The 27,519-nt window shown below is 46.7% G+C and overlaps 1 protein-coding gene across 5 annotated transcripts in view; it reads right to left on the bottom strand.

Annotated features, from left to right (window-relative positions):
* The window catches only part of GPATCH8 (G-patch domain containing 8), a 55,607-nt gene extending 28,775 nt beyond the window's left edge, over nucleotides 1–26,832 (bottom strand). For 2 of the 5 annotated variants that reach the window (XM_084222121.1, XM_084222119.1), the window contains exons 1-4: nucleotides 26,735–26,763; nucleotides 11,354–11,428; nucleotides 5,645–5,662; nucleotides 3,475–3,547 (exon numbers count right to left, since the gene is read on the bottom strand). Coding sequence is in view for 1 of the 5 variants with exons in the window: in XM_084222118.1 (XP_084078244.1) it covers nucleotides 3,475–3,547; nucleotides 11,354–11,428; nucleotides 26,735–26,779 (193 nt within the window). In the remaining 4 variants the exon portion in view is untranslated. Of the gene's footprint in view, nucleotides 1–2,709; nucleotides 2,797–3,474; nucleotides 3,548–5,644; nucleotides 5,663–10,351; nucleotides 10,387–11,353; nucleotides 11,429–26,734 lie in introns of all 5 variants that reach the window. The other 3 variants (XM_084222120.1, XM_084222122.1, XM_084222118.1) reach the window with 3 other exon arrangements.
* Nucleotides 26,833–27,519: the final 687 nt, after the last annotated feature.

Genomic DNA, 27,519 nt, shown 5'->3' with positions numbered 1-27,519 from the left:
CTGGTTTCAGTCTTGCAGATATACCTCTAGAGTACTATTACTTCATATTAAACACACAAGTCCAAAAGAAAAAAAAATCCAGCATTTTTCAGCACAATTTTTTTTTTTTCCAAACAAGACTTGTCAAAAAAATTGACAGGGAAAAGGCAAAGAGCTTATAAAAATATTTTCAAATGTACCATTCAGATTATCCCACTTCTGCACGTCAGACTCCTGGCTTTTCATAATACTACTTTAACTTAATGGGAAATACTCATTCCAAGGGAAATCATTAGAGTGTGGTCGAATTCAGATTTCCCTCAGCCCTCCCATTCCCCTCCTGACTTATGTAACTCCTAATTTATTCACAATCCTTGGGCTCATTTAGCACAAGACTTCACACGAAGGTCAGGCAATGCTTTTAACTGATGTTTGCTAGTTTCATTTCTCCAGGAGACACAAAATTCTGGATTATCAACTAAAGGCATTCTCCCAAAGATAAAACAGGCTACAATCACCATTTCCTCACTTGTCAGAGCACAACCATCCCATATCTCTATGGAAAAGCGGCTCCCTAAGCCATACTTTCCAAATTAATAAAGACCCCTGTCAACTGGCAACCCCCTCTCCTGCTTTTTCATTTTCACTGGCTGTTAGCAAACTGAAGCACCATTTCCAAATATAACACAAGTTATTTGTGGGGAAATATGATGAAAAACATCAGAGAAAGAGATGAGCTGAAGGATGACTCTGCTGAATTCCCTACGAGTATCTCTGAAGCAGGACTGGCGTGGTCAGAGCTGACAGCACTGTCCCTGCCTGATGCTCCACTCAGCACACAGCCCAAATTCAGTGAAAGATGCAGATGTTTCAGCCAGAACACAGCTGGTGACAGCCACATCACTCAGGGCATGGGCTCTGCGCTGCCCTACCCAAGGGCTCAGCTTTTCTCAGTAACAAGATTTACACCACAAGGCAGCTACCCCAGGGGGTACAAAATGCCTCCTCCTCTGGAATTTTCCTGAGAATGAGCCATGGTGTACCACACCAGCAGATTTTTACCATAAACAAGTGGCAAGTGTAGATTTTAGGCTGCTGCAGGTACCACCCAGAGACGGCTCAGCACTGTCACCACTGGATTCCATCCCCATGTGGGTGGTCAGGATGAAGGAACCATCACAGGGTAAAGTCCTGCAGTGTGAGCTTCTTGCTGAACAACACCATAAAACTACAAGAAACATCTCTGCCTGGCAGATGTAACCCAGCATCACTTTGGGATTCAACAGAACTAAAGAGGGAGCCCCAACTCAGATGAAGATCTAGAATGAAAAGCAACATCACAAAACTCAGCACATTGAACTCATCCACTTCCTTTCAAGCTGAAGTGCACAGAAAGTAGCTGAATGCAGTATCAATTCCATACATGCAACCCAAAATTTTTGAGGGTTTGACGTAAGGACCTTCTGCAGGAGGTCAGACACCACACCCACAGCTCAAGGCTGCTTGAAGGGGTTCTGTTTCTGCTGCACCTCCTCACCACAGGCTGTGCAAGATTTTAGCTCAAGCAGTGTCAAGCAGGAAGAGTTTAACAGGAACACACCTACATCTCTTTAGAAACCTCTCCTGGTCTTTCCTGAACAAGGGAGTGTGGAAGATGGGAAGAACTTCTGTTCTGCTCCTCCCTTCTCACTGCACATCAAATGACTTCACTCTTCAAACTCTTAGAATAAATTAAAATTGGATGCAAATGTTTCCTTCCTGACATTTTGTACTTGGATTTTTGGGCCAATCTAAGATTCATGCAGAAAGGTCACTGGATAATGAATTAAACACTCCCAACACAATCATCACCAATGCCACAGGCATAGGCTCTGGCTGCTGAGAACTCAGAGGAAAAAAGCTGGAGCAGCAGCAGCCTCCCTTCCATCCTCTGCCTGACCAGACCTCTGGAGAAGTTGGCTGGCAGGTGGGCAGGGCACTTCTCCCTTCCAAAAGGGCTGAAATTCATGCACATGCTCCAAAGCCTCCATTAGGAAGGCCTCAGCACTGAACTAGGTTAAACTGGTGGGTTATTGTCACTCCTGTGTTCCTGTGACCATGCAGGAGGCACAGGAAAGCCCTCAGAGCCCACACCCACAATTTGCACCCAACCAGCAGAGCTCCAAGGACGTGTGAGAGATCTGGAACAGCTCCAGCACAGTGAGAGGCACAAAATCTGGACAAAACCCAAAGTGCAAATTCCTGCTCGGCCCATGGGACAAGGTGACACCACCACCCCCTGCCCCAACTCCAGCCCCAGCCCCATCATCCATGCTCACTCCAGCACATCTGAGCCTGCAGCACCACTGGGCCCTTGGGCTGTGCTTTGAGATCCACCCAGGGCTGGGACAAGGCTCTTCCTTCTTTCAAGTCTCTGTGTTTCCACACTGGTGACACACAGAGCAATCAATACAGGGCACCCAAAAGAGAGAACAATGAGCTCCACCCTGTGATGCACATCCCACGTGCCAAAGGAAAGGCCCAGAGGTGACAGCTACAACCCCCCCTGAGGTCTGGCCCCAGCAGGAACATGAGAGGACTGGAGAGTGCCATGCATCAACCAAAGAACTCCACTGAAACCACATTAGAGGAAGCCAGAAGCATTAACCTGCAAGGCAGTCCTGCCTGAGAGGTTAGAGAGCCTCAGTCCAGGGATTAATAAGCATTCCCAGAGTTTGGAGAATTTGTTACCTCTGCACAGTCCTCCACAGCACAGACACCCCCATCTCTAAGGGGCTCCCTCATGGAACATGGATTACAAGCTCCCAGGTCTTCAGACTACAGGCACAGGAACATGAGTGAGTTACTGAGGGGCTCAGGGCACACCTGAGCTTCAAACACTGCCACAGGTTTCTACAGAAATGGGGTTCAGTGTCACAAGAAGGATTCAGGCTCAAGACAGCAAGGTCTGGTGTGTGCTGGGCCAACCAGCACTTTGGTGTCCCACTGAGATTTGCTAATCCCTGACAAACTGCTGGGAACAGGAATAAATGCAACCTGTGACCGTCCTGTGGAGAAAGCAGGAGTGAGCCCCTCCCATCCAGAGAACCTCTGCCACCACTTTCCATCTTCAGTGGGCCCTTTCCTGGCCTTCTAATGGCTTCTGACCCCAGGGAGCACTGACAGATCTTGGGAACTACCTCCAATCTTTCATTCTTTTAACACCAAAACACCAGCACAGCTGGAAGCTGCACCACTCCCTGTCAGTGTGCAAAGTGAATCCTCCTTCCTCCACGCTGACTCTCACACATCCACCACACACACAGCTCTAACCTGTACCAACAAGGGAGGCAGCAGCTTCCACTTGCAAACTGCCAAATATGAAACTTAACAGTGCAATTGTTTGGATATATTAATAATGGAAAGAAAATCTAATCTAGGAACAAAAAGCAGAAATAATTTTGTTAAAGACCGAGACTGGAGTTGAAGGTTTCAGACAGAAGGGACTGGACTTACCCTGCAGCGACTTTCCCAATCCCTGGCCCAGCTTCCACCCATGTTTCTGGAGTAAGCGATGTCCAATATTATCCTGACAGACAGAACAGAGAAAACAAACCAAAAATATTCCAATAATATATTCTTCCCTTCCCGCTGACATTTAAACATGTGATGAGCAAGAGATTTTTCTACATATATATGCATGCAAAAAAATGCTACTGAAAAGGCAATATATGCCCAATAAAGGGAAAGACAAATGTCAAAAATTGCTGGCTAGAATTTTTCCAGGGGGATGGGTATTGGGGACGGTCACTTTCTGATGGTGTGCTGGGCAACTTTTGTGCATCACGTTTAAAAGAAATAAAAAAATAATAAAACTAAAAAGCAATGTGGAAGGAAATAAAGTGTACCAATAAAAATTGACAGTAAAAAGCATAAAATCAAGCTATTTATACAATCATATCCATCACCTAGACAGCACCACTTAAGATTTTGTTTTGTAAAGAAAATCTACAATGTGTTTAGTCATTTTGTTTGTGTGTCAGGCTTTTATAATACTGAGTAAGTTGTAAGTGCAAGACTGCCCCACCACTAGAAACCAAAACACAATCAGAGCAAAATCCAGGCTAGACTTGATTGGGTTTTTTTATATATGTATATATATATATAAACTAGCATGCAGCCAATATTAAACTGAAAAAACAGTGAGGTTAGTAAAACAAAAAAAAAAAATCAATTAAATAAAATGAGCTCAAGCACAGACTGGGTGATGCATTTCACATGTAAACTAACAAAAATACTAAGATGTTAGAATGAAACAGGCCTAGCAATAAGTTAACAGCAAGGAACCATTAGTGCATATAGGGGAAACAATAAGCATAATGTCTCATCTTCCTAAAAAAAAAAAGCTATTTTGGAATAACTGGAAAAGTACTGACGCAGCAATTAAGTGTCAGCTTTTGGCAATGGGGTTGAGCAGGGCTCAGTGTGGAAATTGTTGTGTTTTCTGCAGGGTGTCTGCCCCCAGACAAAGAGCAGAGCACTCACAGCACCCTCAAACCACCTCAATCTGCCAGCTCACCCTCAGTGACCAGTTTACCCAGTTACAGGCAGTGACCAGCTCCTCAGAGAAGGACTCTTGGCTGGGACCTTGGACACCTTCCAATCACAGAAAATAAAAATAAAAATCAGGTATGAACTTGTTGATTATAAATTATCATCAGGCAAACCACAACCCGAGGTATTGCAGAAATATCCTGAATTATAACAGGATGTGACTCCAGAGCACTGAGTGGTACATGGAACCCAGAAAATAATTCTATCTATAAGCTGCAGGTTTCTCTAATTAAATAACAGTAATCAACAGAAACCAGAGTAGGTTTTGTCACTCCACAGTGAAGAAAATGACCACAAGGTTTGCACAACTTTGGTGAATCAGCTTGAAAGGCACACCCTTCCCAAAGATATTGGCTGCATGGATACATTTTTCCTCAAAAAGATGTTATCAAGTACAAATTTTGGATTTTTTTTCTGATATGCTAATAAAGTCAGACATTTTTGTATTCCTGTATTTCCTGAGGAATAAAGTACATTTTTCCCACACTTCTGGCTCTGCCCCAGGACATAATTAGGGCTACATGGGAAAAAAAATTAAACCAGGGAACATAAGAAAACTTCTGGGGATAAAAGGCTAAATGCAAAAAAAAAAAAAAAAAAAGGAAAAAGGAAAAAAAAAAAAAGAAAAAAAAACACCAACAAGGATGGATCCCCACCACAGGCACCATGGAGAAGGCTCTCTGCTGGGAAGAGGGAACACTTACCTGCAGGCACACCTGGGCAGGCCAATCCCAAGGACCACAGAGTGCCCCATCCTGGCACAGAGGGGCTGCAGCTTGGGATATGTTTGGGATAAGGCATTAATTGCCCTACCCTGACAAATGATCATTCAATCTAAAAGCTGGTGCTGACAAAAATGGCTGCGTTTTCCCAAAGGGAAAAAAAAAAAAGAAAGAAAAAAAAAACAAAACAAAAGAATTCAAAGGACAAGGAGTACTTTGCAGTCTTGGCCAAGGGGAGATGAGACATTGTGCTGACTGTGTGTGTTATGAATGCACTAAAATAAAGACAGATGAAGCAGAACGCTATTCCAAAAGCAGTGCAAGTGGAGTGAAAGCATTTCCATACGAACCTGGCTTTAAAAACTGGGCTGTCAAAAGAACAGTTAAATGTAACACAAAGTAAGAAACTGTCCAATCACTAATGGTAGTTTTTTTCTTTTGCTTTGTTTTCAATTCACTGCTTGCAAGTAATGTATTTATTAAAGAAGAGTGAAAGCATAAAATAAATTCAACAAGTCAAGACCAGCTGGGAGATTCAAGAGCGGTGTGTTGTGACTGACAGTGAAGGGGTAAACAAATGTTAAAGGGAAAAAGAAAAATTTAGAAAGGTTATACACATTAGCACCACTTTTACAGACCCACTCAAGAGGATGGTCCCGAGTTGTTTGACATAAATTGGAATTATGCCTGAACATTGCCCTCAGTTCCCAGGAAGGGGCTGTTCCCACCCCCCCCCCAACTTTTCCATTTGTTTGTTTATGCAGTGGAACTACTCCCTAAGTTTAGATCCTACTCAATTGAAATGGAGCATCTTCTGTTGCACTGAATAAGGAGAACAACTCTAATAATAACTCTAATAATTTAAAATTAATATTTGAGTTGAGACCTGGCCATCATTTTGCTCCTTTCTGGCCATGTTCAGCTCCTCCCTCCTTTTCCAATGGCTAACCCAGACCTCTGATGGAGGTGGACTGACAGAACTGCTCTTCAGTGCAAATCCTGCCCTAAAAATTAAATAATGGCAGGCCAGGCTTGCTTAATCCCACGTGAGAGTCTGTCTGCTCTCTAGGGAGTATCCAGGGATTTTGGGACCAAAATGGGACATGGGACAACAAATGTAACAGCTGACAGCTTTTTTTTTAAAGTGCAGTTTTAAGTGAAAGTTCTGTAAAGTACAGCTACTTTCACATGGAAGAGATGGGGCTTTTCACAGCAAGCTTCCTGCCATGTCAAGAGCTGCCACTCCTTTTGAACAGACTATCCTCACACTGCAGCAGTTTTCCTACAGAAGAGCTGCTGTGATCTACAGAAACACCACAGCCCTAGGAGGACACCCCTCAATTCTCAGCAGAGGGCTGCCATGAGTCTCCTCACTTTCTTCCTCTGCCATTTGGGAGCTCCTTGTGTTACAGCCACAATAAAAATTATTGAGGCAGCCAAAGTAAGTCTCCAATAGGTGTTTGGGTGAGCAAGAGAGCTCTCCTGGACCACGTGGGCACAGGCTGTGGGGTGCCCCATGCAGGGGAAGGGCTCAGCAGCTCCGGGTGGGACAACACCGGCTCTGGAGCTGCACAGCACTGATGGCCAACTCTGCTCTAATGACAAAGCAGAACTTCTCCAAAGGTGTAGCAAATGCAAGGCCTTGGGTCTACCAGACCTTCACAGAGCTGGGTAGGCTACATTGGAAAAACCTCATCCAAAGTGACTGGGCTCCAGCAGCTCTAACTGGCCTCCCCAGATTCCCATCCTGTGCCCTGACAAGATGCCCTTGCTTCCTTTCCATGCAGATCAGTGACTCCTGAGCAGGACATCTCCAGCACAAATTTCTGATAAAGGTTTGACCAATAGAAAAAAAAAATTGCTTACAATTAAAAGATGGGTAGAAGAAGCCCAAGGTTTTGATGATGCCTGTGGGATGTAACCCACACCAATAGTTTTGCCTAGCACAGGTTTTTCCATGAGATCCCCATGATCCCATCACTCAACCCAGCTCGGGCAGGAACCATTCCTCTCTTGAGTGGATTGTAAGCTGTGCTGACTGTGTATGGAGGAATCTATAAGCAAGGATCAGATGCTACTGGGTGAACCCATGCAAACAAGAGGTTGAAAAGATTCCCAAAACAAAACCTAGAGCTCACTACAGATGACACAATGAAGACCAGAGAGAAAAGCCAAATAGTAATGCTACACCATTCAGCTTCCAGAAGCACATTATTTATAGCGCTGTCCACATATGGCTGCTGCTAAATGTCAAATCAGCAGCCTCATCAAATGACACTTTGGAACTAGTGGAGTCCACAGATCCGTACAGATTTCCAGTGCCACAACCCGGCTCCGGCTTGGCCAGGCTGTGCCAGCCCCTGGTGCCCAAGCACCACCGACTGCAGCCTGGCACGGGGGCTCAAGGTGCCCCCCATGGCACCGAGAAGCATTAGAGAGAGGGGAAAGGACATTTGTTAGTTAGGACAAGGACAAACTAACAAGCTCCAGGATAAGTGGGTGATTCCCAGTCTGGCCTCCAACCGCAGTGGTGACGGCGTGGGTCCACCCCTGACACTGCCTGCACGGGGCCAGGGCTGCTTCTTGGGGGCTCTAGGGGCTGTCTCCTACTCCATCTGCACTGCTGGGATGAGGAAAACCAGGAATTCACAGCAAAGAGACTCAATAAACAAGTAGAGATAAGGAATTAATGTGGAGAAAATCTGGATTCTATTAAAGCTGCAATAATTTGTGACTTCCCATTCAAGTACCTGAACTCAGTGAACTCAAAATGCCTCAAAACAAATGCATGCAGCTTCTTGAGTTTAGAAAAAAAGGGTGAAGTGTTCTGATTTTTCAAGGACATCAGTGACTGCACTGACATGAACAGCCAGTGTAAGTGCAGCATCTTTCAAAGCACAACATGAAAAAATGTCACTTGTGGGGGGGAAAAAAACATCAGTATTTGTAGCTCTGAAGAGTCCATTGATATGAAATACTTTCTTCAATTTAGTAATGGAAAACAGCTGGCACTCGTTCAGGCCACGTCCATCCCTAGCTCCTGGCAGCTCTGTTTTCCATAAATGTACTCTGGTTAGAGTTGCATGTTTCAGAGCAGACATCTTTGGCCAAAATGAGCTGCACACAGCAGGATTTCCACAGGAACAACAACACCAGTAGGCTAATTGAGGACATGTTTCAACATTGTAATGATCTGTAGACTCCCAAACCTATTTTTCCAGCCACCTTTGAGTTGCATGCTGTAGCAGTACAGTCAGCACCTCTCAACAGATAATGCTGCAGAGATGGATGTCACATCATGGGGACTGTCACAGGGACATGGCAAAGGAAACACTCCCCCCCATCTCCAAACACCTGCAGGCCTTGGAGCACCTTCCTGTCACTAAGATGTGGGAAGCTGCAAGGAGCACATTTATGAGACTATACTAAATTCACTCTTTGTTCTGAAGAACGACATTTTAACTGGAAAGCACTTTGATCTGCCACGGTCATAAACACAGGGCGTTCATCACCCAAACTGCTTCCATACCACGAAGCACAGGCTCACTCATGCCTCTGAGCAGATTCCTTGGAAGAAGCCAGGTGGATTGCTAACAGAGAACTGGTTAAGGATTAAAATCCAATTTGTTAATGTTGAAAATACTTAGATGCCTGGTAGCTCTAAAACATTAATTTGCCTTTCCTCCTTCCCTCTCAGTTTTGGTTCTGGGTGAGCAAACAGCATAAAATAGAAGGAAAAAAAAAAAAAGCCAAAAGAGTAGAATGAACCCTCCTTTCCTGGTGAAATATCTTTCAGGAGAGGTACCCCACTGAATTCTGCCAAGGAAACTGTCCCTTCTGGTAATGTGTGTAATTTGCCAATTCAAAGAGCACACTGATCATTGAAAGTGTAGAAGCAGAATCACCTCCACAGGTGTCAGGAAACACAACAAAGTAATTCCTGCTTCCCAGATGGGGAATTAAGGAATCAACAATGTATTTTAACAAAGGCCACGTGAAACCTCAGAAGTGACTGGTTTGTTTCTGACTGCAGTCTGACAGCACCCATGCTCAGGCCAGACCCCCTCTCAGCCCCTTTCAGCCACAGCTGAAACCCTGGGATGGACACTGGCACAGCTGTCCTGGGAAGTGCTGGAGTCACCATCCTTGGAAAGGTTCACAGGCCATGGAGATGTGGCATTTGGGGACATGGGTTAGGGGTGGCCTTGGCAATGCTGTGGGATTGGCTGGACTCAATGAGCTTAGAGAGGTTTTCCAACCTTAATGATTCTGTGATTCTCTTATTTCAGACAAAAGAAGAGTGGAACAAACTTGATTTTATAGAACAATTTGAGGTTTTAACTCTTTCTCCTCACAAACCAAGCCATTCTCTTGTCCTCTTCATCCAACTATTTTCAATTAGGCTGAACTGTACCTAACCAAGGAGTTGTAAAGATTAAAAATGTCCTGACATTTGGATAGTGAAAGACAAGAATAAAATATTAAAGCCATAGTTTAATTTTTTTTTTCTCCTGCAGTTCAGCATTAATCAAACTGCACAAAGCATTACTTCTGTGGAGGATGAGATCTACACAATGAGCCTATGGGTACCTGCTCATGCTTTACACACTTCCATAGGCATCCTTCCCTCTGGATCACCAGAGATGTAATCTGTGACCTCTTCTATTCCTCTCTTTGGGAAAGCCCTTTTGGAAATCAGGTAACCAGTCTAGTCTGTAAGCAGCATTTGATTATTTTGAAATGCTAATGTGTGGCCCAGAGTAGGCTACCAACACGTATTTCCCATTATATTTCCATCCAGCTTGGCATTTTAATTCAAATCCCCGTGTCCCAAGGTAAGACTGAAGTATTCAGGAGAAGAGTGAATACCAATTCCCATCTCTGCAGCATTATCTCATGCGTCATCAATTACTGCCATGCCTAAATCTAGCATCATGCCAGCACATTAAGACAGTAGGTACTATATGCAGTGTTCACTGGACCAGAAGAACAGAAATAAGAAGGGGAAAGGAAACCCTAGAGAAGAAATTAAAAAAGGCAGACCGTGCAATACAAACCAGATCATGGCTGCTTAGCTAATATGGGCCAACTGCTGCGGAAGAAAAACGTCGAACACCCCAAGTTGTGTAAATTTTTGGTAAACATCTAACACGCACACAAACACACACAACACCAACCTACACACCAACAAAAATATATAGTGGGCTTTGGCTAACATTGCTTCTTCTAGGGGCTGACTAATGTAGAGAAACTTCAACTAAACTTCAATTAATAGGCAAAAGAACCACTTGACAAATATTTTCTTAACAAAAATTTAGACTTATCAGAACACCACTAAGTGTCCCTTGATTATTCACTACAAGTTTTCTTGTTACTGAAGGAAACTGCAATGAAACTTAGCTAAAGCTAAATGCCAAACGTGGGTCCAGTTTAAGCTGAACAAGCTGCTGTGTCTAAAACCAGCAGAAGGTGCTTTGCAAAGAGAAAAATTAAAAAGCTCCAAGAAGATTAAAAAATCAAAACCTATTTTTTCCCCATCTTACAGCAGGAGTCTTCACACCTAACTCAAGGTAAAGCAGTTTTAGAGAAAGGCTCAGGGCAGCTTCAGCTCCATGGGGAAGGACTGCTGGACTAACACTGATCCCGCTCTCCATACCGCCAGGTGTCATTCTAACACTTTAAACACGCTGGTACTTTTCCAAAAATATAAACTAAAAAGGATCAAAATGTATTTCACTGTACTATTCCATGAGGTTCACATTTAAATTAAACTGATTCCTCAAAGAAAAGTATAAAACCTTAAAATAAATATCTATGAATGAATGTATTATTTTAAATAGTTCCTGAAATATCACGTTGAACTCAAATTTCAGGTTTGAGTTCTAGGACTACTTCAAGATTAAATCCCAGGCTCACTAATGTCAGCATGCAGTTTACCACCAGTTACCCCTCACTGCCAACAAGGAGCCCACTGCTCTCAGATTTGACTGCATTCACATCAAGGACCATCCGACACGGCCGAGCTCCGGGGGAACGCTGCTGGTCGGGGGGGGCCTTACCGATTCGATGGGCTTGTCTAGAGACGCCTGCTCTATCTCCAGGTGCCCCTCTTCATACTGATCAAAGTGATTGCCCTGCAAGAGAAAACCAGGGTCAGCTCCACACAACAGCACACACCTCCAACAGTTTCATGTCCACACACGTTTGGTTAAAGTGTTATATTTTACAGAATTTTGCTAACAAATGAACTTATTAAATACAGGCTGAATTCAATGTATCAACTGTAAGTTTTTAGGGTTTTTTGGTCCTAAGTCAATTTGATGACAATAATAAACTATTAAAGTTGGCAAAACACCAAACATTTACAATGAAAATACTGGATTTTTTCCTTCAAAAGTCTATGAAACACTGAGCACAAGCACCAATGCCAGCATTGAAACCACACGTGCTAAGGAGCAGCAGGAATGGATGTCCCCGCCACTAGAAGGCTTTCCCTGCACCAGGAATTTGCTTGAGGGATACATGTGATTTCATACACCATAAGCCAACAAAACCCCACAGTAGTACCAAAGGAAACCTGTTCCTGTGCCCACAGTGTTGGTCCATGGTCCATGGAGCGGCCCTTGCTACAAATCTGAACAGTGATCTGTCTGTGGAAGTGATCCTCCAACACACCACACAGCCTTCGTCCTGACCTGAAGCAACCCCCCTGCCAGCTGACCACCATCCCCCTTGGAAAAATTGCATCTTTCCATTTTGGGGTGAATACTGAGCACGTAGGTTCCTGAGCTAGCATGGCAATGGCAATCTTTGATCTCCAGAACAAGTGCTGGTGCTGGAACACAACAGTGAAAGGCCATTTCAGGAAAAGCAAACACCTCCACTGCAGCTCTGCCATAATTTGAGGTTTCTGAAACCTCAAATTCCTGAGATTTCAAACATGGTGAACCATTTTTGGCTGTTCAATAGGTCCATGATGCAACACATCCACCATCACTGGCACAGACCTGGAAAGGAAATACTCAGACTTTCCAGCTGCACACTTGGAAGCAAAAGAAGTGAGATTCCTGCAGCTGGGATGAGACCAAAAGCCACTGAAGGGGGTGATTTCAGCGGGCTCTCCTACATTCCCAGGCCTCACTCAGTGTCACAAGAACTCCAGGAGGTGCCAAGCCTTGGCTGCCACCTCCACTGCCCCCTCAGGCCCTGCAGTACCACTGGAACCTCTGGCTGCTCTGTGCACACCAAACCCCTGGCAGGCTCTATTTGCATCCCAGCTCCACAATCCCTTGGAGAAGGAACACACAACACTGCTGCCAAGAGAAACATGTTGTCACCCTCCTCCTTCCACCAATACCAACTTTTCCTTCTGCAAGAATTTTAATGGAAGCCAGCACCCGAAAGAGCAAACTGCAGTTGTAACAGACAGACAGTTGGAATACTACAAGCCAGGCACCAGCCTCCAAAAATCCTCTGGAAGGAGTGTTCCTATGCAGCAATGTAAATCTGCAAGGGAACATCCTGACTAAAACCCAGTGCCAAGAGAAGGTGCTTTGATGCTGGTGCCCCAACTTCCAGCCCATCCATCACCTGCAGGCCCCGGTGGTAAATTCACCCTGGCCATGCTCTGCTCCCGGGCATTGTCTCTCCCATGGCCTCTCCAGAGCAAATTTGGGGTTTAATCTGCAGGCAGCAATCCACTCCCACTCTTTTTTTTTTTCTGGACAGCCTTCAAGGAGCAAGCTAAGGCAAACTTACTATGCACAAGCAGTAGCTGAGCTGCTTTGGAAGGCTAACAATGCTCAGAGACAGTGTGGTGTGGATGCACAGGCTTTGTGTGTGAGGAGGCCAGCAGCCCACACCAAAAACCTGCCTCAGTGCACTCCCAAAATATAGTGCACAAAAGGACCAGAACAGTCAGGAGTGCACAAGCTTCCAACACTGGCAAAAACGCATTGCTAAACCTCACCTATTAAAACATTAAACTCACATAACATTCAGTTAACCAACAGCTGAAACCCTCTCAGCACAAACCCAGACACGTCCCTGCACCTCCTTTCACCTGCTGCCTGCAGGTAGCTCAACACACACTAAATTATCTGGAATAGCTAAATATTGCTGCCCACTCCCCAGCTCCTCTGGTGGGCTGCCTGCCAAGGCACTGAAAGCTGTTTTTACCGAGGCAAGGGTCAATCCCAGTTCGAGGGCAGCACGCCTTGCTGCTCTGAGGCTTCACAAGTCACTTCTTCAGTGCTTAAAACAACATCTCCTCTCTGAAACTATGCAAAAGGCTGAGCACTCCCTGTGCCCCAGCCAGAGAATCAGAGAGCAAACAAAGCCTTTATCTCTGAGTTCTGGTGATCTCACCAGTACCCACTCCATGTATTTTGGGGGTTATTTTATATATTCATATTCTTTGGGGTTTATTATGTACTTAATCTCTATTTGTTCCTGGTCCAAACAGCTGCAATACTAAAACTGGAGCTTTCCAGAGAGGCAGGTGCTGCCTGTCTCTGTAAGTCCTGGGCATAAAAAGGCCACAGAGCACAGGGAGCAGGCCCTGTGGGAACGCTGCCAGCCTGCTCCTGGCTCAGGAGGGTGTTTCAGGCTTGGAAATTCAAGGCTTCAAAATAACAAAGTGACCAAACAGAGCCAAAATCAATACTCATCACAGAGACAGCTCTTTATTTATCAATATTTAGAATATATGATAAAGGGAAAATTCCCTTGCACCAGAAAGAAGCTCATCCTGGAAAAAGGCAAGCAGACAATCCAATGGTTATTGTGAGGTTGGATTTATGGAGGTTTAGGACAGTGATGTCTAACCAGCTAAGAGAAAAATAGTTCCATGGCTATGGCCACAACAATGCCGTTTGCCTTCATGGGGATCCCAGGCCTTTTGGAGCTGGAAGCAGCATAGTCTGTCCCTTTGCTTCTTCATCCCTGGAACTGGCTAAGGAACAAGTTGGGGAGAATTCCATCTGTTTCCCTCTTTTCCAATCCTATAAACTGGTGCATTGAATGTATCCATAAAACATTTCTGTTTTGCTGTACCTTAAGACAATGAATCAGAAGGACACAAAATACTTTAACACTTAAATCCAACAGTTAAATAAACCCTAAATGCTGGATTTGTTGAGAATACATTTCTGGCAAACACAAACCCCAAGCACTGACCATGTTTCAGTAAAATTTTGAAGTGTGTCTTCTGCAAACTTGAGAGATGCTTTCCACTTCAGAGGAAATCTTTATGTGAAAGGAAGGATTCAACCCTTTGTATTCAACCCCATGGATAGCAGGACATGAAATAAGAGCTGCACTAAACCCAGCACTACTCAAAACCTATTCCCAAGCCTTCTTCCCATATGATTTACAGAGATGCAGTAAATTCCCAGCCCTGGGAGCTAATGGCAAAGCTTCCACGTGCTCCAGTGGACATGGATTTTGGTGCTGACTGCGGCACCCTTCTCCCACTCATCCTCTGCCCCTCCATTTCACAGCTGCTTGTATCAGGGTCTCTCCCTTCTGCTTTGTGAAACAAGATGTGCTGCACTGTCCCTTTCTCACAGACACCTCTCCATCCACCCTGGAACAGCAGAGCAAGTAAGATGAGAGGCTTCCACTTAAGCACCATTTATTGCTCTTTGTGCTGCATCGAGTGCTCCGACACTGGTGTTTCCCTATAACCACATTGAAATTCAATATATTTTCCTACTTCATGAGAAGCAAGGACAAGCCTCCAGCATGCAAACACTCCTCATTACACACCACATGGCTTCCTTGTGCATTCTTCTCCAGGAGCCAACATGTTTGTGCCCTGTAATTTTTGTGTAATATCATCTGAACTTTGGCTCTCTGTGCACTCTGGTTACTCACAGTCACATGTTCTCTGCTCTCTCCTCCACTTTCCCATTGTTTGATCTTTGCTCGAAGCTCTTGGCCAAACCTTCTTAGAGCCCTCACACACTGAATATGGCATTTGAAAAATCAACCAACAAAAGCTGCCTCCATGCAGGATTTCAACCCTTGTTCTCCCTTTTTTGGACTGTAAATACTTTGGAGCCTGGCTCAACAAATGCCATTTTGTCCCAGATCATACCCAGTGCAGTCACTGCATTTCCTGGGGCAATTCAAGTTAATAGTTATGGGGAAGAGCATTGCTGCTTCCTTCCTACTTACAGTGTCCCAAACATTGTGGCAGTGAAACTAAACCCAGTCAGCATCATAAAAAAAATTTAAGAAACTTAATTACACTTTCATCCCAAAATCCTTAGTGTCAAGAACTGTTGCCAATAAATCACTCAATGCAAGTGAAATGAATTGTTGATTAAAGCCCATTTATCACAGTTTAGCACCACAGAATTCACTCACTCCTCTATATGAAGCACCTCTTCAGGAAGCTGGGTTACCACAAAGCCACACAGAAATCACTGAGAGGGGGAACCTTTAAAATCTTCACACTGACAAGCAGAAGAAAATAGACTGCCTCCTTCCCTCTCACACCCCAAAGGGTGTATCCAAAACCAGAGCTGGGTCATGAGCGCTGCCTGCATTTCTAAGTCACCTAAAGCACTACCAACACAATGACAAAATAAGGATGAGTCACTTCAACTGCTTCAGGCCCATTAGACCTCCCTGGATATTAATTACTGGACTGCCCTGTCCAATCCACCCGAGCACAAAGCATATTAAGATGTCAGCATGCAGAACACATTCCATACAGTGCCCATTCCTGATGGAATGAGTGGTTTCTTTGATGAACAGCCCTAAGTTATCCATGTATTATTCCCAAAGAAAATGTGGCAGTCTCCAGCCCCAGCAGCTGGGCCAAAGCTGGGGACACAGAGCTCCCACGGAGTTGGGAGCAGGACACAAAGGAGCGTGGGGGATACATTCAGGACTTCTCCCCTCAGCTGTCCCTGGGCTCCAGCAGAGCCCTGTCACACCAGCCTGGTGTTATTAACAGCAGAGAGGATAAGGTGAATTATAAGCACAACACAAGTCAGATAGCAAGAGCCTAGGATTGGAAAACACTGCCTGCTCCAACCACAAGGGACAACGCCTTCAGTGCTGTGAATGGAGCAAAATAGGAAAAGATTCTGGCAGAAAACCCTGCAGCTCTGCCTGGGAGCATTAAAGCAGGACTGGTTGGGGAGGGAATGGGCAGAATGCAGCTGCTGAGACGTCACAGCAGAAACAATCTATTTACGTCCCTCCTGGACTGCAGGACTGGCTCAGGAAGGCACTCAGATGCTGCTTAGTGAGACCACGCCAATAACAATCTAAAGAAAGCAATTTTGCAGAAAAGCCTTACTATACTCACTGTTATTATTTCTTAAATGCACTGGAAAAGAGCACAGCATGATCATGACTGCTTAACTGCACTTGAAAAGAGTGCAGTGTGCTACTTAAGATATTCGAAATTTAGTTTTACACTAGGAGAGTACCAGAAAGAGACTCCAAAAAATCACATTTATATTGCATTTACCTTAGAGAATGGAATTTTAAAACACTAAAGCAAATCAGCACCACTTTTTCACATTCTATTTATCCATCAATTCAATCAATAAATCTTAAACTCCAAAAACGTTACATCAAGCCATAAAATGCAGTGTTGTTAGCCACAAGTATCACTTGAAAGCATTTAACCGGGCCCACTCCCCACTCCCAAAAGCCTTGCGGGCATTAGACTAAGAACAGCAGCTGAGACACAGGAATATCCAAAAAGATAAATAAGTCCCCCCTGAAAAAGGCCATTTTCTAGTGTGGATAAAGCCAGAGCAGGCCACGTGAGCTGCACATCCCAGAATGTTTTCCTTCTGCGGCTGGGAAGCACAGCTGACATTTCCTGCTGCCCTCCCGGGACAGGTCAGCACAGATGCAAGGTCTGAGCACAGGGAACTGGAGCAGCATCTGAGCACAAGGGAGCAAATGCCATCTTGCCAAATTCTCCCTCTCTGCACGCACACAGCATGCCCATGGAGCTGGGGAAAAAACCCTCTGATTTCAGAAGTGAATATCCTGTTAAAATTGAAATCTTCTTTTTTAAAGCAGATGGAGCCGTTACAAAACCTTTAGATGGATAAGGCACCCTCACATCCATCCACTTTCCCCAGAGCTGACTCCCAGCATTCTTGCCAACATCCCACATCCAGGACACCTGGGTGAATGCTGCCTGCCCAGCACCAGCACAGTGGCCAAGAGGCTCAGGAATCACTCTGCTAAGCCCTGATGGAGCACCCGTCTCTCGCCTGACCCCAAGACCAGGAATTTCAGCAAACCACCATCGACACTCATGCTGTATTTAGTTCTCTTTTGACAAACCTCTCCAACTCGGGCAGCTGCTTCCAGACATGCTGGTTTCACTTCTCTGCATGTGGCCTGAGGGTGAGACACCCACCACCTGCAGCTGCAGTGGCACATGTGGGACAGGCAGGATAAAAACTCATTCCAGGCATGGATGAGATACAAGAGGTACAAGTGCCAAGGTCTGCCAGTGCTCTGATTTATTTGTGGGGCTCTATCACTAACATCACCACCGACCTCACAGCGAGTTTCAGCCAAGAACAGTGGGGGAATGAAGGTTTTTAAACCCAAATGCAGCTCCCCATGACTGATTGTTGTGTTTATTACACACAATCAAAATGTAACGGGTTTCTAATACCTCTGCAAGATCCACACCTCCCTACGCAGGCTGACTGCAGATCTCAGTAGTAATTCATGCTGCCCTTTGCAGCACGGCAGGGCCTGATGACTCTATACCATGGAAGGGCTCCAAAATGTAATTGATGCAGACAACCATGTTGGTGTTTAGAAATCCATCCAAAGAACTCAAAAACAACTCCAGGAAAGTGTGGCTTACAACGTTTTTTGAATATTCATTATGCACCCAGAAAAAAATACATTTTTAAGACCAACATGCACCTAGGAGATGGCTCCATCCAATCCTGGAAACCCTCTCGGATAATTATAAAGGCCACATGGGTTCTCAAAGCTATAAAAAGCAATACAAAAGCAACTTTGTATTGGCACCTGAAAAGCCTTTGTTAATGCTTCCCAGAACAAAATCATCCTTTTTCCTGTTGTTCCCTGCAGTGTCTGTAAAGACACACACACAAAAAAACCCAGAGATTCTTTCCTAGCAACGCAGAGGTGAAGCATTCCCAAACAACACGTTCTCACTGCCCTCCACACACCAGGAATTGCTTTCCCAGACCTCTCCCTGGAATACAAGTGGGAAGTATGGACACGGCACATCTGCACACCCCAGAAACAGCTGAATATTTACAGTCAACATCTTGTGAAAGCTGCAGCAAAACCTCATTTTCAGCAGACACACACATCAATTATTCTGAGAGTACTTAACAGGAAAATCCTCTCAAGTCAATACAACAAAAGCAATCACTTGAGACTTGGAGATGAATTTAAATTGGCAAGGTTTGAAAGAAGCACCTTGGAATTGCACATTGAGAAGTTGATGGCACCTTTTGTTTACCAAACTAAAAATTAATTTTGACAAAACTCTTCCCGCTAAGTCCAAAAACACTGAAAACCCATTCAGCAGAACATATTTAAGACTAGTCACAGGTCAAGCAGCTTAAACCAGGAAAACGTACATATCAATACCCACTTAGAGCTGTCCAAACAAAAACATGTTCTACAGTTCAGAGATAAACAGCTCGTACCACACAAGGAGTGGGAGCCAGAGGCAGGTCTCTGCTTTGCATACTTTGGCACCAAACAAGAACAATTTCATGTCTTTCAGATTCCTTCTGCCGCACCAACACCAGCTGTGGATCTGTTCCAGCACACGAGGGATGCTCTGCAGCCCTTCAGCAAGCTCTACCCAAGAGCCAGCATCAGCCTCACTCACCCAGTTCTCTCCTTGTCATTTTTAATGTGCCTTGATGCAGAAGCTGCTGCAGCTTCTAGCACCCACACCTTCATGGCTAACCAGGACCTTCAAACAACCAAAGAAGGGGAAGGGGTTGGGTGGGAAGGACCTTCAAGATGATCTTCTTCCATCCCCTGCAGGGAATAGTCTTCCACTATCCCAGGCTGCTTCACCTGGCCTTGGACACTTCCAGGGATGGGGCAGCCTCAGCTTCTCTGGGCAACCTGTGCCAGTGCCTCACAGGGAGCAATTCCTTCCCAACATCCCATCTAACCCTGCTCTTTGTCAGTGGGAAGACATTTCCCCTTATCCTGCCCCTCTGTCCCCAGTCCCTCCCCACATCTCCTGGAGCCCCTTTAGGCCCTGCAAGGGGCTCTGAGCCCTCCCTGGAGCCTCCTCTTCTCCAGGTGAACACCCCCAGCTGTCCCAGCCTAGCTCCAGCCCTCAGAACAGCTCCTCTGGACTCACTCCAGCAGCTCCATGTCCTTCCTGTGTTGGGGACCCCAGGGCTGGAGGCAGCTCTGCAGGTGGGGTCTCACGTGAGCAGAACTCCCCCCTCACCTGCTGCCCACAGTTGGCTCCTGGGCTGCCAGCACAGCTGAGTCACTGAACTTCTCATCAAACAACCCCCCTGTCCTTCTCCTCAGAGCTGCTTTCAATCAATTCTCCCCCAGTCTGGATTTGCGCTTGGAACCGACCTGACCCAGGTGCAGGACTGTGTAGCTGCCCTTGCTGAACTCCATGAGGTTCACACAGACCAACCTCTCCAGCCTGTCCAGGTCCCTCTGGATGCCATCCCTTCCCTGCTGCGGGTGAGCACAGCAGACAGTACAAGGCAAAGAGAAACAACCCTGGTGAACAGGGTGCCAATCATGTGATATCCAAGGTGTAACCTATTTACCACTATGAACTTCCAAGCTTCCATGAAGTTATCTGCCTTTTCTTTCTTACTACAGTGTCTGACTTGATAAAGAATTGTTTCTAAACCAAAATCTCACAGAAAATCTCCCTGAGGAGCACCTTCACAGGATTCAAACTCCATTCAATACTGTTATCAATGACCAGAGGAAACAGAGCACCTGCCAGCTCAGCTTGCAGATCAGGCAGCCCAACAAAGAGGGAGCAACAGCGAGGATGTGTTTGTACAGAGCAACCTGACCTGTGTAAGAGTGGCTGCAACTCCCTGACACCACGTCTGCTTTCACAGAGCCCTGTACAAACACAGCTACAGCACAGGGCTGCACCCAGCAGCCTGAGAAATCCCAGTTAAAACCTCCTCATGCAACATGGCAGCAGAAAGGATAAAAATACAGTCCAAGGGTGTGCAACAAAGGAAGGGCAAACACAAAAAAAAAGCAGTAAATAGATATTTATCTCTCAGTAAAAAAGATGTTTATCTCAGTATGTTATACCAGGCAAGAGTCTGCTCTAGTCTCCTCTCAGCAAGTTTCCCAATTACAAGTGTGGACAATTTAGGATGCAGAAAGCTGTAACAACACAAAGAAAGAACAATAACAGAATTCAGAGCCATTAAGGCTCTCAGAAGCTAAAATTGAGCAGAAATGCTGTATGTGCCTTCACATAAGAGGGCAAAGAGTAGTAATGTGTGCTTTGGAGCAGCAGAGAAGGACATAAAGCTTAGCAAAGAGCTAAAAATAAAGAAAATCTAGAAGAAAAATTAAGGAAAATGCAGCTTTCAATGGCTAAACTACCAGAAAAACCTACAAAGGAAAATGTTCCCCATCACCAATTGTCTTCAAGGGAGAGATACTGCAGCCAAACACAAACTCCTGGACTCAGAACTGGGTCAAGATGGGAACAGAAACTTAAGTAATACCTAGATATTTAAAGCCACCATCCTAATATTAACTTCTGGCTTTAAAACTGTGAATGGCCAAAATCTCAAATTAACTGTCCATAGAGCTGTCCAAAGGGAGAAAGTAGCATGAATTACTACAGGTTTAAAACCATGTGGTAGGGAAAAAGCTTCTGTCAACTGAGGAAGTGCTGCCCTAGAACTGCAGCAGCGCTTTTTATCAGATGAGCTCCACATTCCCACACAGAGGGTATCAGGAGCCTGGGTAGAGAGGTGGGTTTTGTCTTAGAGAAGGTGACTCAGAAGAAGCTGAGGTGGCTCAGCCGTGGCTTGTGGGACTGTTTCCTTTCCCATTCACTGGGCCTCAGCAATGGAGACCACCGCTGTAGGAGAGAAGTGACAACACAGACTGGGGGAAGGCACAACTAAGACAGGAAAGGTCTATATAAAATTACCTCACCACGTGAACCCCAGAAATCCACATTGAAGTTCAGACCCTACTGAGATGTTCTAAAACTGGAACCACTACTACTTGATCTACTTTAGAACACATTTTCTCCCAGTCCTCTCCCCCCCTCCTCGCTCACACAGGGAGGTTAAAAAAATCAGTCACAGTTCTGCTGTTCCTGCTTTGCTCAACTGAAAGGTCAGAACGTCCTGCCAAGGAGGTAAGAGCTCTATTCTTCCTGTGCTGGGCCCACACCTGAAATATAACCTGAATCAAATGATAAATTAAGATCTCGAAAAAATTCTAATAGATTTTCTAAAATCTCAGACTAATTCTTCAGTTAGAAAACACTCTGCGGAAAAGGCGCAGGCTGCCTCCTGACTGCTTGCAGCTACTCCTGCCAAAAGCAAACTCACACCCCAGGATCCTGGATCAGCTGAAAGCTCAGCATAACAGATTTTGCAGATTCCAATCCTTGTTCCCCCACATTAAGTTTTTCTTTTCCCAATTAGTAAAGGCAGGCAGAGAAAATGACCCTCTTTATCTCTCTGCAGGGCAGAGCACAGGCATCAGCTCTCAGTGCCACATCACCCCGAGCAGCTGGTCCTGCTGAAGGACATGGAAACCAAATGCACTTCCCTTAGGCAGCACCTGGGAAGTGAAGTGAAGCTGCAGCCATGACCACACTCGTTAAGGATAGATTCTAAACCTCCTCGCTGCTGGCCCAGCTGTCCAGTAAAGCGCTGCCTAAGCTGCTTGGGAGCAGAACTTATCCCTGACATTCTGCCAATTAAAAAGCATTAAATCCCCCTGCCAGCAGCGCTCAGCTCAACCTGCTGGAAGCAGGCAGGGCCAGAAGCACAGCGATGTGCTGGCTTAGCTCTTCAAATCCTTTGTGGAGGGAAAGAAAAAAAAAACACCACCTATCTTCTTGGAATTAGCAGGCATACCCAAGCTGAGATTCAGACTGGTCACACTTCCACCCAGCAGGGAAAAGCAGGCATGGCTCTTCCTGCTGGGTGGAAGCGTTATTCCATTGCACAGACTACACAACATCACAAAAACAAGAGACAGAACAGCCTGTGTTCCGTCTGGCTAATGATGCCAGTAAGTGCAATGTACGTAGGAAGAGGAAATAATTGAACACATAGACACATATGGCTGGTAATATTTCTGCTTCAACAATGAAAAGGAGAAAAATGCAGTGAGAAAACATTTTCTCAACATCTGGGAGTAAGTGGGAGCTCCCCTGTATTTCAGCAAGAGGGACATCCATGATATTATTCTCTGAGCTTGCATACTTGGTCTGAAGAATAAAATCATTGCAAATGCTTTAAAAATAGCACGGAAAATATATATTTACTTATTGCAGCAGTTTCATATGTTCATACAGCTTTCATTAATGCTCCTATAATATTCTGTTAGCATCATCTACAGCTATTGTTCAGAATTCCTCAAAGTTAGGGTAGTTCCCATTTGTCTCTGCCAGGAAAGCCCATCAGCCCAGGGGACAGTGGCACAGACAAGTGACAGAGCCTGTGACAGACAAGTTCCCCAGCCCTTCACCCCAAGAACTACGCTTGTCAGAACCCCAAAAATAACCTTCTTGAATGAAAAATGGAAAAAGGTTGGGATTTATTTGGATGAGCCACCCAAGACTTCACTTGCTATGGCAGAGCCTAGAAGAGAGGCAAGAGAGAAGGAAGGTGAGAGATACCCCTTCTCCTCACTAATCCATTTCCCTGTCCAAGGCTCCCAAACGAAGCCCTGTGCTGGCCTGGGAAGGGACAAATCCCCAGGACAGGCAGAGCATAGCTCAAAGCCTTTCTATGGAACTGCCCTCAGGTTCAGCACCTGAAAAATAAACTCAAAACCAGGGGCTTTCCAAGTTTCTGTAAGGTTTCAGAACTTAAAGCAAAAAGGGAAGAGGATCTAAGCCTTTAGTGTGGCTTCTAAAGCTACAGAGCACAGCAAGAGCACAACAATCCTGTGAGGAAAAACCCAAGGGCTGCCTAATCAGCTCACTGCAGTGATATCCTTCAGTGCAATTCCTGCTCCTTTGGCAATTTCAACTTACAAGCCACCCTCAGCTTCAAGGTTCCTTCCACCCAACACAGAGAGGAGTCACTACAATTTCACCTACACAATCTTTCTCCTCTCCCTCCACACCATGACCTTCATCCTTAGGGATAGATGACTTTCTTATCCTTACACAAGCCACTCTTTTCCACAGGACTCCCTAGAACTCCCAGGGAGGAGCATCACTCCCTCTGAAGCTCGCTTCATGCCCACCACATCACTGTGGCTACAGCTATGGGAAGATCCCTCACTCCTCTTACCTCTCCAGTTCTCAGCTGATCCCTCTACCCCACCCAGCAGAACCCTTCTCCCCTGAGCACCTTTCCAAGCACTACAGACCATGGACACCTTCTCTTTCTCAGCTGATTTAGGTCCTTCCCTCCTGATTTTCCTGCAGTGCTGTTTGTTTCCATTCCAGCCTCCCCTGAGAGCTCTGATCTTTCTTCAGTCAGGCACAGGGGAGGGAAGAACAGCTCCCAGCAGCTCTCACCTTTAATCCACTTTTCTCCAGCATATCAGAAGCTCAGAAAGCCAAGGATCACCTCTGCTAACCCTGCACTGCCAGCTCTCCCCTGCCTACAGTGCTCAATCTGCACTCTTGCCAAACTGATCCTCCCAACCCAGACTCTTTCCAGCTTCTCTCCAGAAAGGCAGCTGATAATAATGAGAATTCTGAAATGCTTTTTTTTTTTCATTAGCCACATCACTAATCCCAAGATATCTGCCTTCCTTTCAAACAGCTAAAAGGTTCCTTTGACCTATACTCTTTACTCCCAACCTTTTGTTTCTCTCCCTCTCTCCAAAATACACATCCTTTCACTTTGAGGAGATCACAAGTACATCCAGAAAAAAACCCGAGAGCTCTCCACAGCCTCCCTCCCCACACTGCATCCATCCCTGATCAAGTTGTGTCATTTTAGAGCTTGTCTCCCTCTGGCCATGCTCCCTGGGACTCACCAGCCTGGCAGGGACATGGGATCACATCTAGAGTCACACCTGCTCCAAGGACAGAAATTTCACCTGCCAAAGAACTACAACTGTGTGAAAAGGGCATCCCTGACACCAACAGCAACACTCCTGGTTTTGCTATATTTGCAGACCAAAATTTTCTACAGAGGTACACACAGGTGCATTTTTACCTATGGCCACAGCAGCCCTGCAAATACCCATCGCAGCAAGCATTTCCTGTACTCCACACCCATGTTACAGCTCAAGCAATCTCTGTCTCAATACGGAGAAGAAAACTCAAAAGTCTTCTCTGAAAGTGACTTTGAACCTTATTTTTCCTTCTACTTCAGCCAAAAGCTTTCCTCCCTCAATATACTTTGGAAAAACTGTTAGATTGCCCAGCTGTCAGGGGTAGGTGCACAGGCCCCTGAGCTCTCAAAATTCAGTGTGACCTTGTCCCAGTCCCCCTCAGACCTTCTCTTCCACAGCTCACTGTTTTCACCTTCAGTCCTCTGCAGCCTCAACAGCTCCCAACTGCTCCTCCCAGGGGAGCGATTCCACTTTTCCCTCACAGGAAGCTTTAACACAAAATAAAATGTCTCTCTTCTCCCTGGCATATTTTCAGGCAGGGAAGAACAGAGCAGTGACCCTTCCATAAAACCAAACCCTATCATTTTATTTTTCACTCTAGTCTATGGGAAGGACAAGGAAAGCCTGGTATTTAGCACGGATAAATCCCAATTTAGAACAGTGCCCTTTTTTAAAGTCAAGGCGACACAGGGTTGTGACTTCAGTTATTGTCCCCAGGCACACTCAGCAGCTTCCAAGATCTTGGGATCAGGTAATGGAGCCGAGTTTCCTCCCTGACATCACCACACATTCCCCCGTGTGTCCAGAGCCACGACACACTAACAGGTTTTGCCACTACAATTATTTTTCTTGCCATGGGGTTTCCCCACACAGGGACAGGAACAAGGACACCCAAAGGCAAATGTGGACACGACTGCAGAGCTCAGCTGTTCCCTGGGCACAGCCACAGTACCCAATTTGGTTTAGGTTCCCCATCTCTTCCTTACCAAAGGATTACAGGAAATGTGTTTCAAGCCCAAGATCTGGCTCGCTCTACTTCCTGAAACACAAACTTCAAAGCCAAATCAGACTATTGCAGTGTTAATTATGGCTCGTTTGTTCATTGAAGGAAATGAAGGATGCAAACAAGCCCACGTTTGGGGCTGTGGCAGGAGCCAAACCTCCATCCTCAGAGCAGGCAATGCCAACACAGAACACAACTACCCTGGTATTTATTTTCTTGTGTGTTTCTAGCACAGTTTAGTAACAATTTTTGAAGCGTGCACCCCTTATAACATCCAGAAGCAACATAAATTAGTCACTCCTGGATGTCCTGACTGCTTCCAAGACTGCACCTTAATGCCAGATGAAGCAGAATTACGCAAGCTCCACAGTATAAAAACCCTCCCAGGTCTTTGGGTGAAAGGCCCGAGAGAGGATGAACAGCACCATTCCAACGGCAGGATCCCGAAACAAGGACCCACAGAACAGCTCATCCACCACTCTCCTCGAGCAGCGTTATCCTCGCTCCTTTTGTTTTCCTTTCTAACCCCGAGACTCTCTCGGGCTGAAGTCAGAGAACAACATGTCATTGTTCGAGCTTAATGAGTCAACGTTAATTTCCCCATTGTTTATTTAAAGCCCCTTTCAAAAAGAATCAGTGGCGTTAATTACGTTGAAATACTGATGTTTGGGCGAGGGGGCCGGGTGTGAGAAGGAAGATGCGTTTTTTCCACAGAGAAGGGGGTCGCTGGCAGATGTTCGGACGGCGCGGTGCGGATCTCGGGGGGAGTGATCCGAGCCCTCACCGGGGGTGGGTGATTCCCCTCATCGAGGGTCTGGCTCCCTCACCGCGGAGGGGCCCAACCCCTCACGGGGGGTGGTCGGTCCCATCACTGGAGGAGAGCTGATCCCCTCACCATCTTCCCCTGCCGGTCCCTCCACGGGGTCGGCCCGGCGCCACCGCCGTCACAACACGCCGCCCGCTGCCCACCCTGCCCGGGAGCTCTCCCCAGCTGCGGGTGATCCTGACAGCCGGCCCCGGCCCCCCACGCTCCCCTCCGTGCCGCTCCCCGCCGCGGCGCAGCGCCGGGCCCGCACACAAAGCCCCGGTGGGGGAGTGGGGAGAAGGCAACGGAGCCCAGCCCGAGGGGTCGCGGCCGCGCGGAGCGGCGCGAGGGAAGTACCTGGAAGTCCCTGTCCTCGTTGAAGCGAGAGAACCTGTCCGCCATTTCGCGCCGGCCCGGCCCCGCTCCGGCCGCCGCCGCCTCCGCCCTCAGCGCCGCCCGCCTGCACCGCCCCCGCCGCACCGCGCATGCGCCGCCCACCGGTCACGTGCGCAACAGCGCGGGTCACGTGATTGGCAAGCCGGGGGTCCCTCACGGCAGCGCCAACGCGCGGAGTGGAACGGCCGCTGCAGCGGGGCCCGACGGGGCGGCGGCGGCAGGGCCGGCCCGGAGACAGCGGCACGCCGGGTGTCGGCACACCAAGGGGGCAGAACCGGTTCGCACGGCCGGCCGCACCCTCAGGGCTCCGCCGCGGCAGGTCACGTCCCGCCGAGCCTCGCTGCGCCTCTGACTGCGGATGGTAGCGCGCATGCGCGCCCCGGCGGCTAATGGGGGCGCGAGTAGCGCACGCGCGTGCCTAGCAGCCAATTAGGGCGCGAGCTACTGCGCAGCGCGGGGCACCGTTTCCCACCCGCTGCAATGCGCATGTGTAAAAGCGTCACACGGCGACGGCTCGACACGGAAGATCGCGAGCTTTGCTTCAGCCTTCCCGCCCTCCCGGCCCGAGCCAATGGGAGCTGCCCCAGTCTCTTGAGTGATGGCCATGTGAGCCAATGGGATCGTGGACTCGCCACCGCTCCCGGTGTGCGCAGGGGGCCGTGCCGCCTGCCGGGGCGGCGCATGCGCAGAGCCAGCTCGGCGGGGCGGGCGCGGGGGGTGGCTGAGGGCGGCCCGGAGCCCCCGGT

This window comes from Fringilla coelebs, assembly GCF_963513975.1.
Source record: "Fringilla coelebs genome assembly, chromosome: 27".
NCBI classification, from domain to species: domain Eukaryota; kingdom Metazoa; phylum Chordata; class Aves; order Passeriformes; family Fringillidae; genus Fringilla; species Fringilla coelebs.
This window is presented reverse-complemented; position numbering and strand designations above follow the sequence as displayed.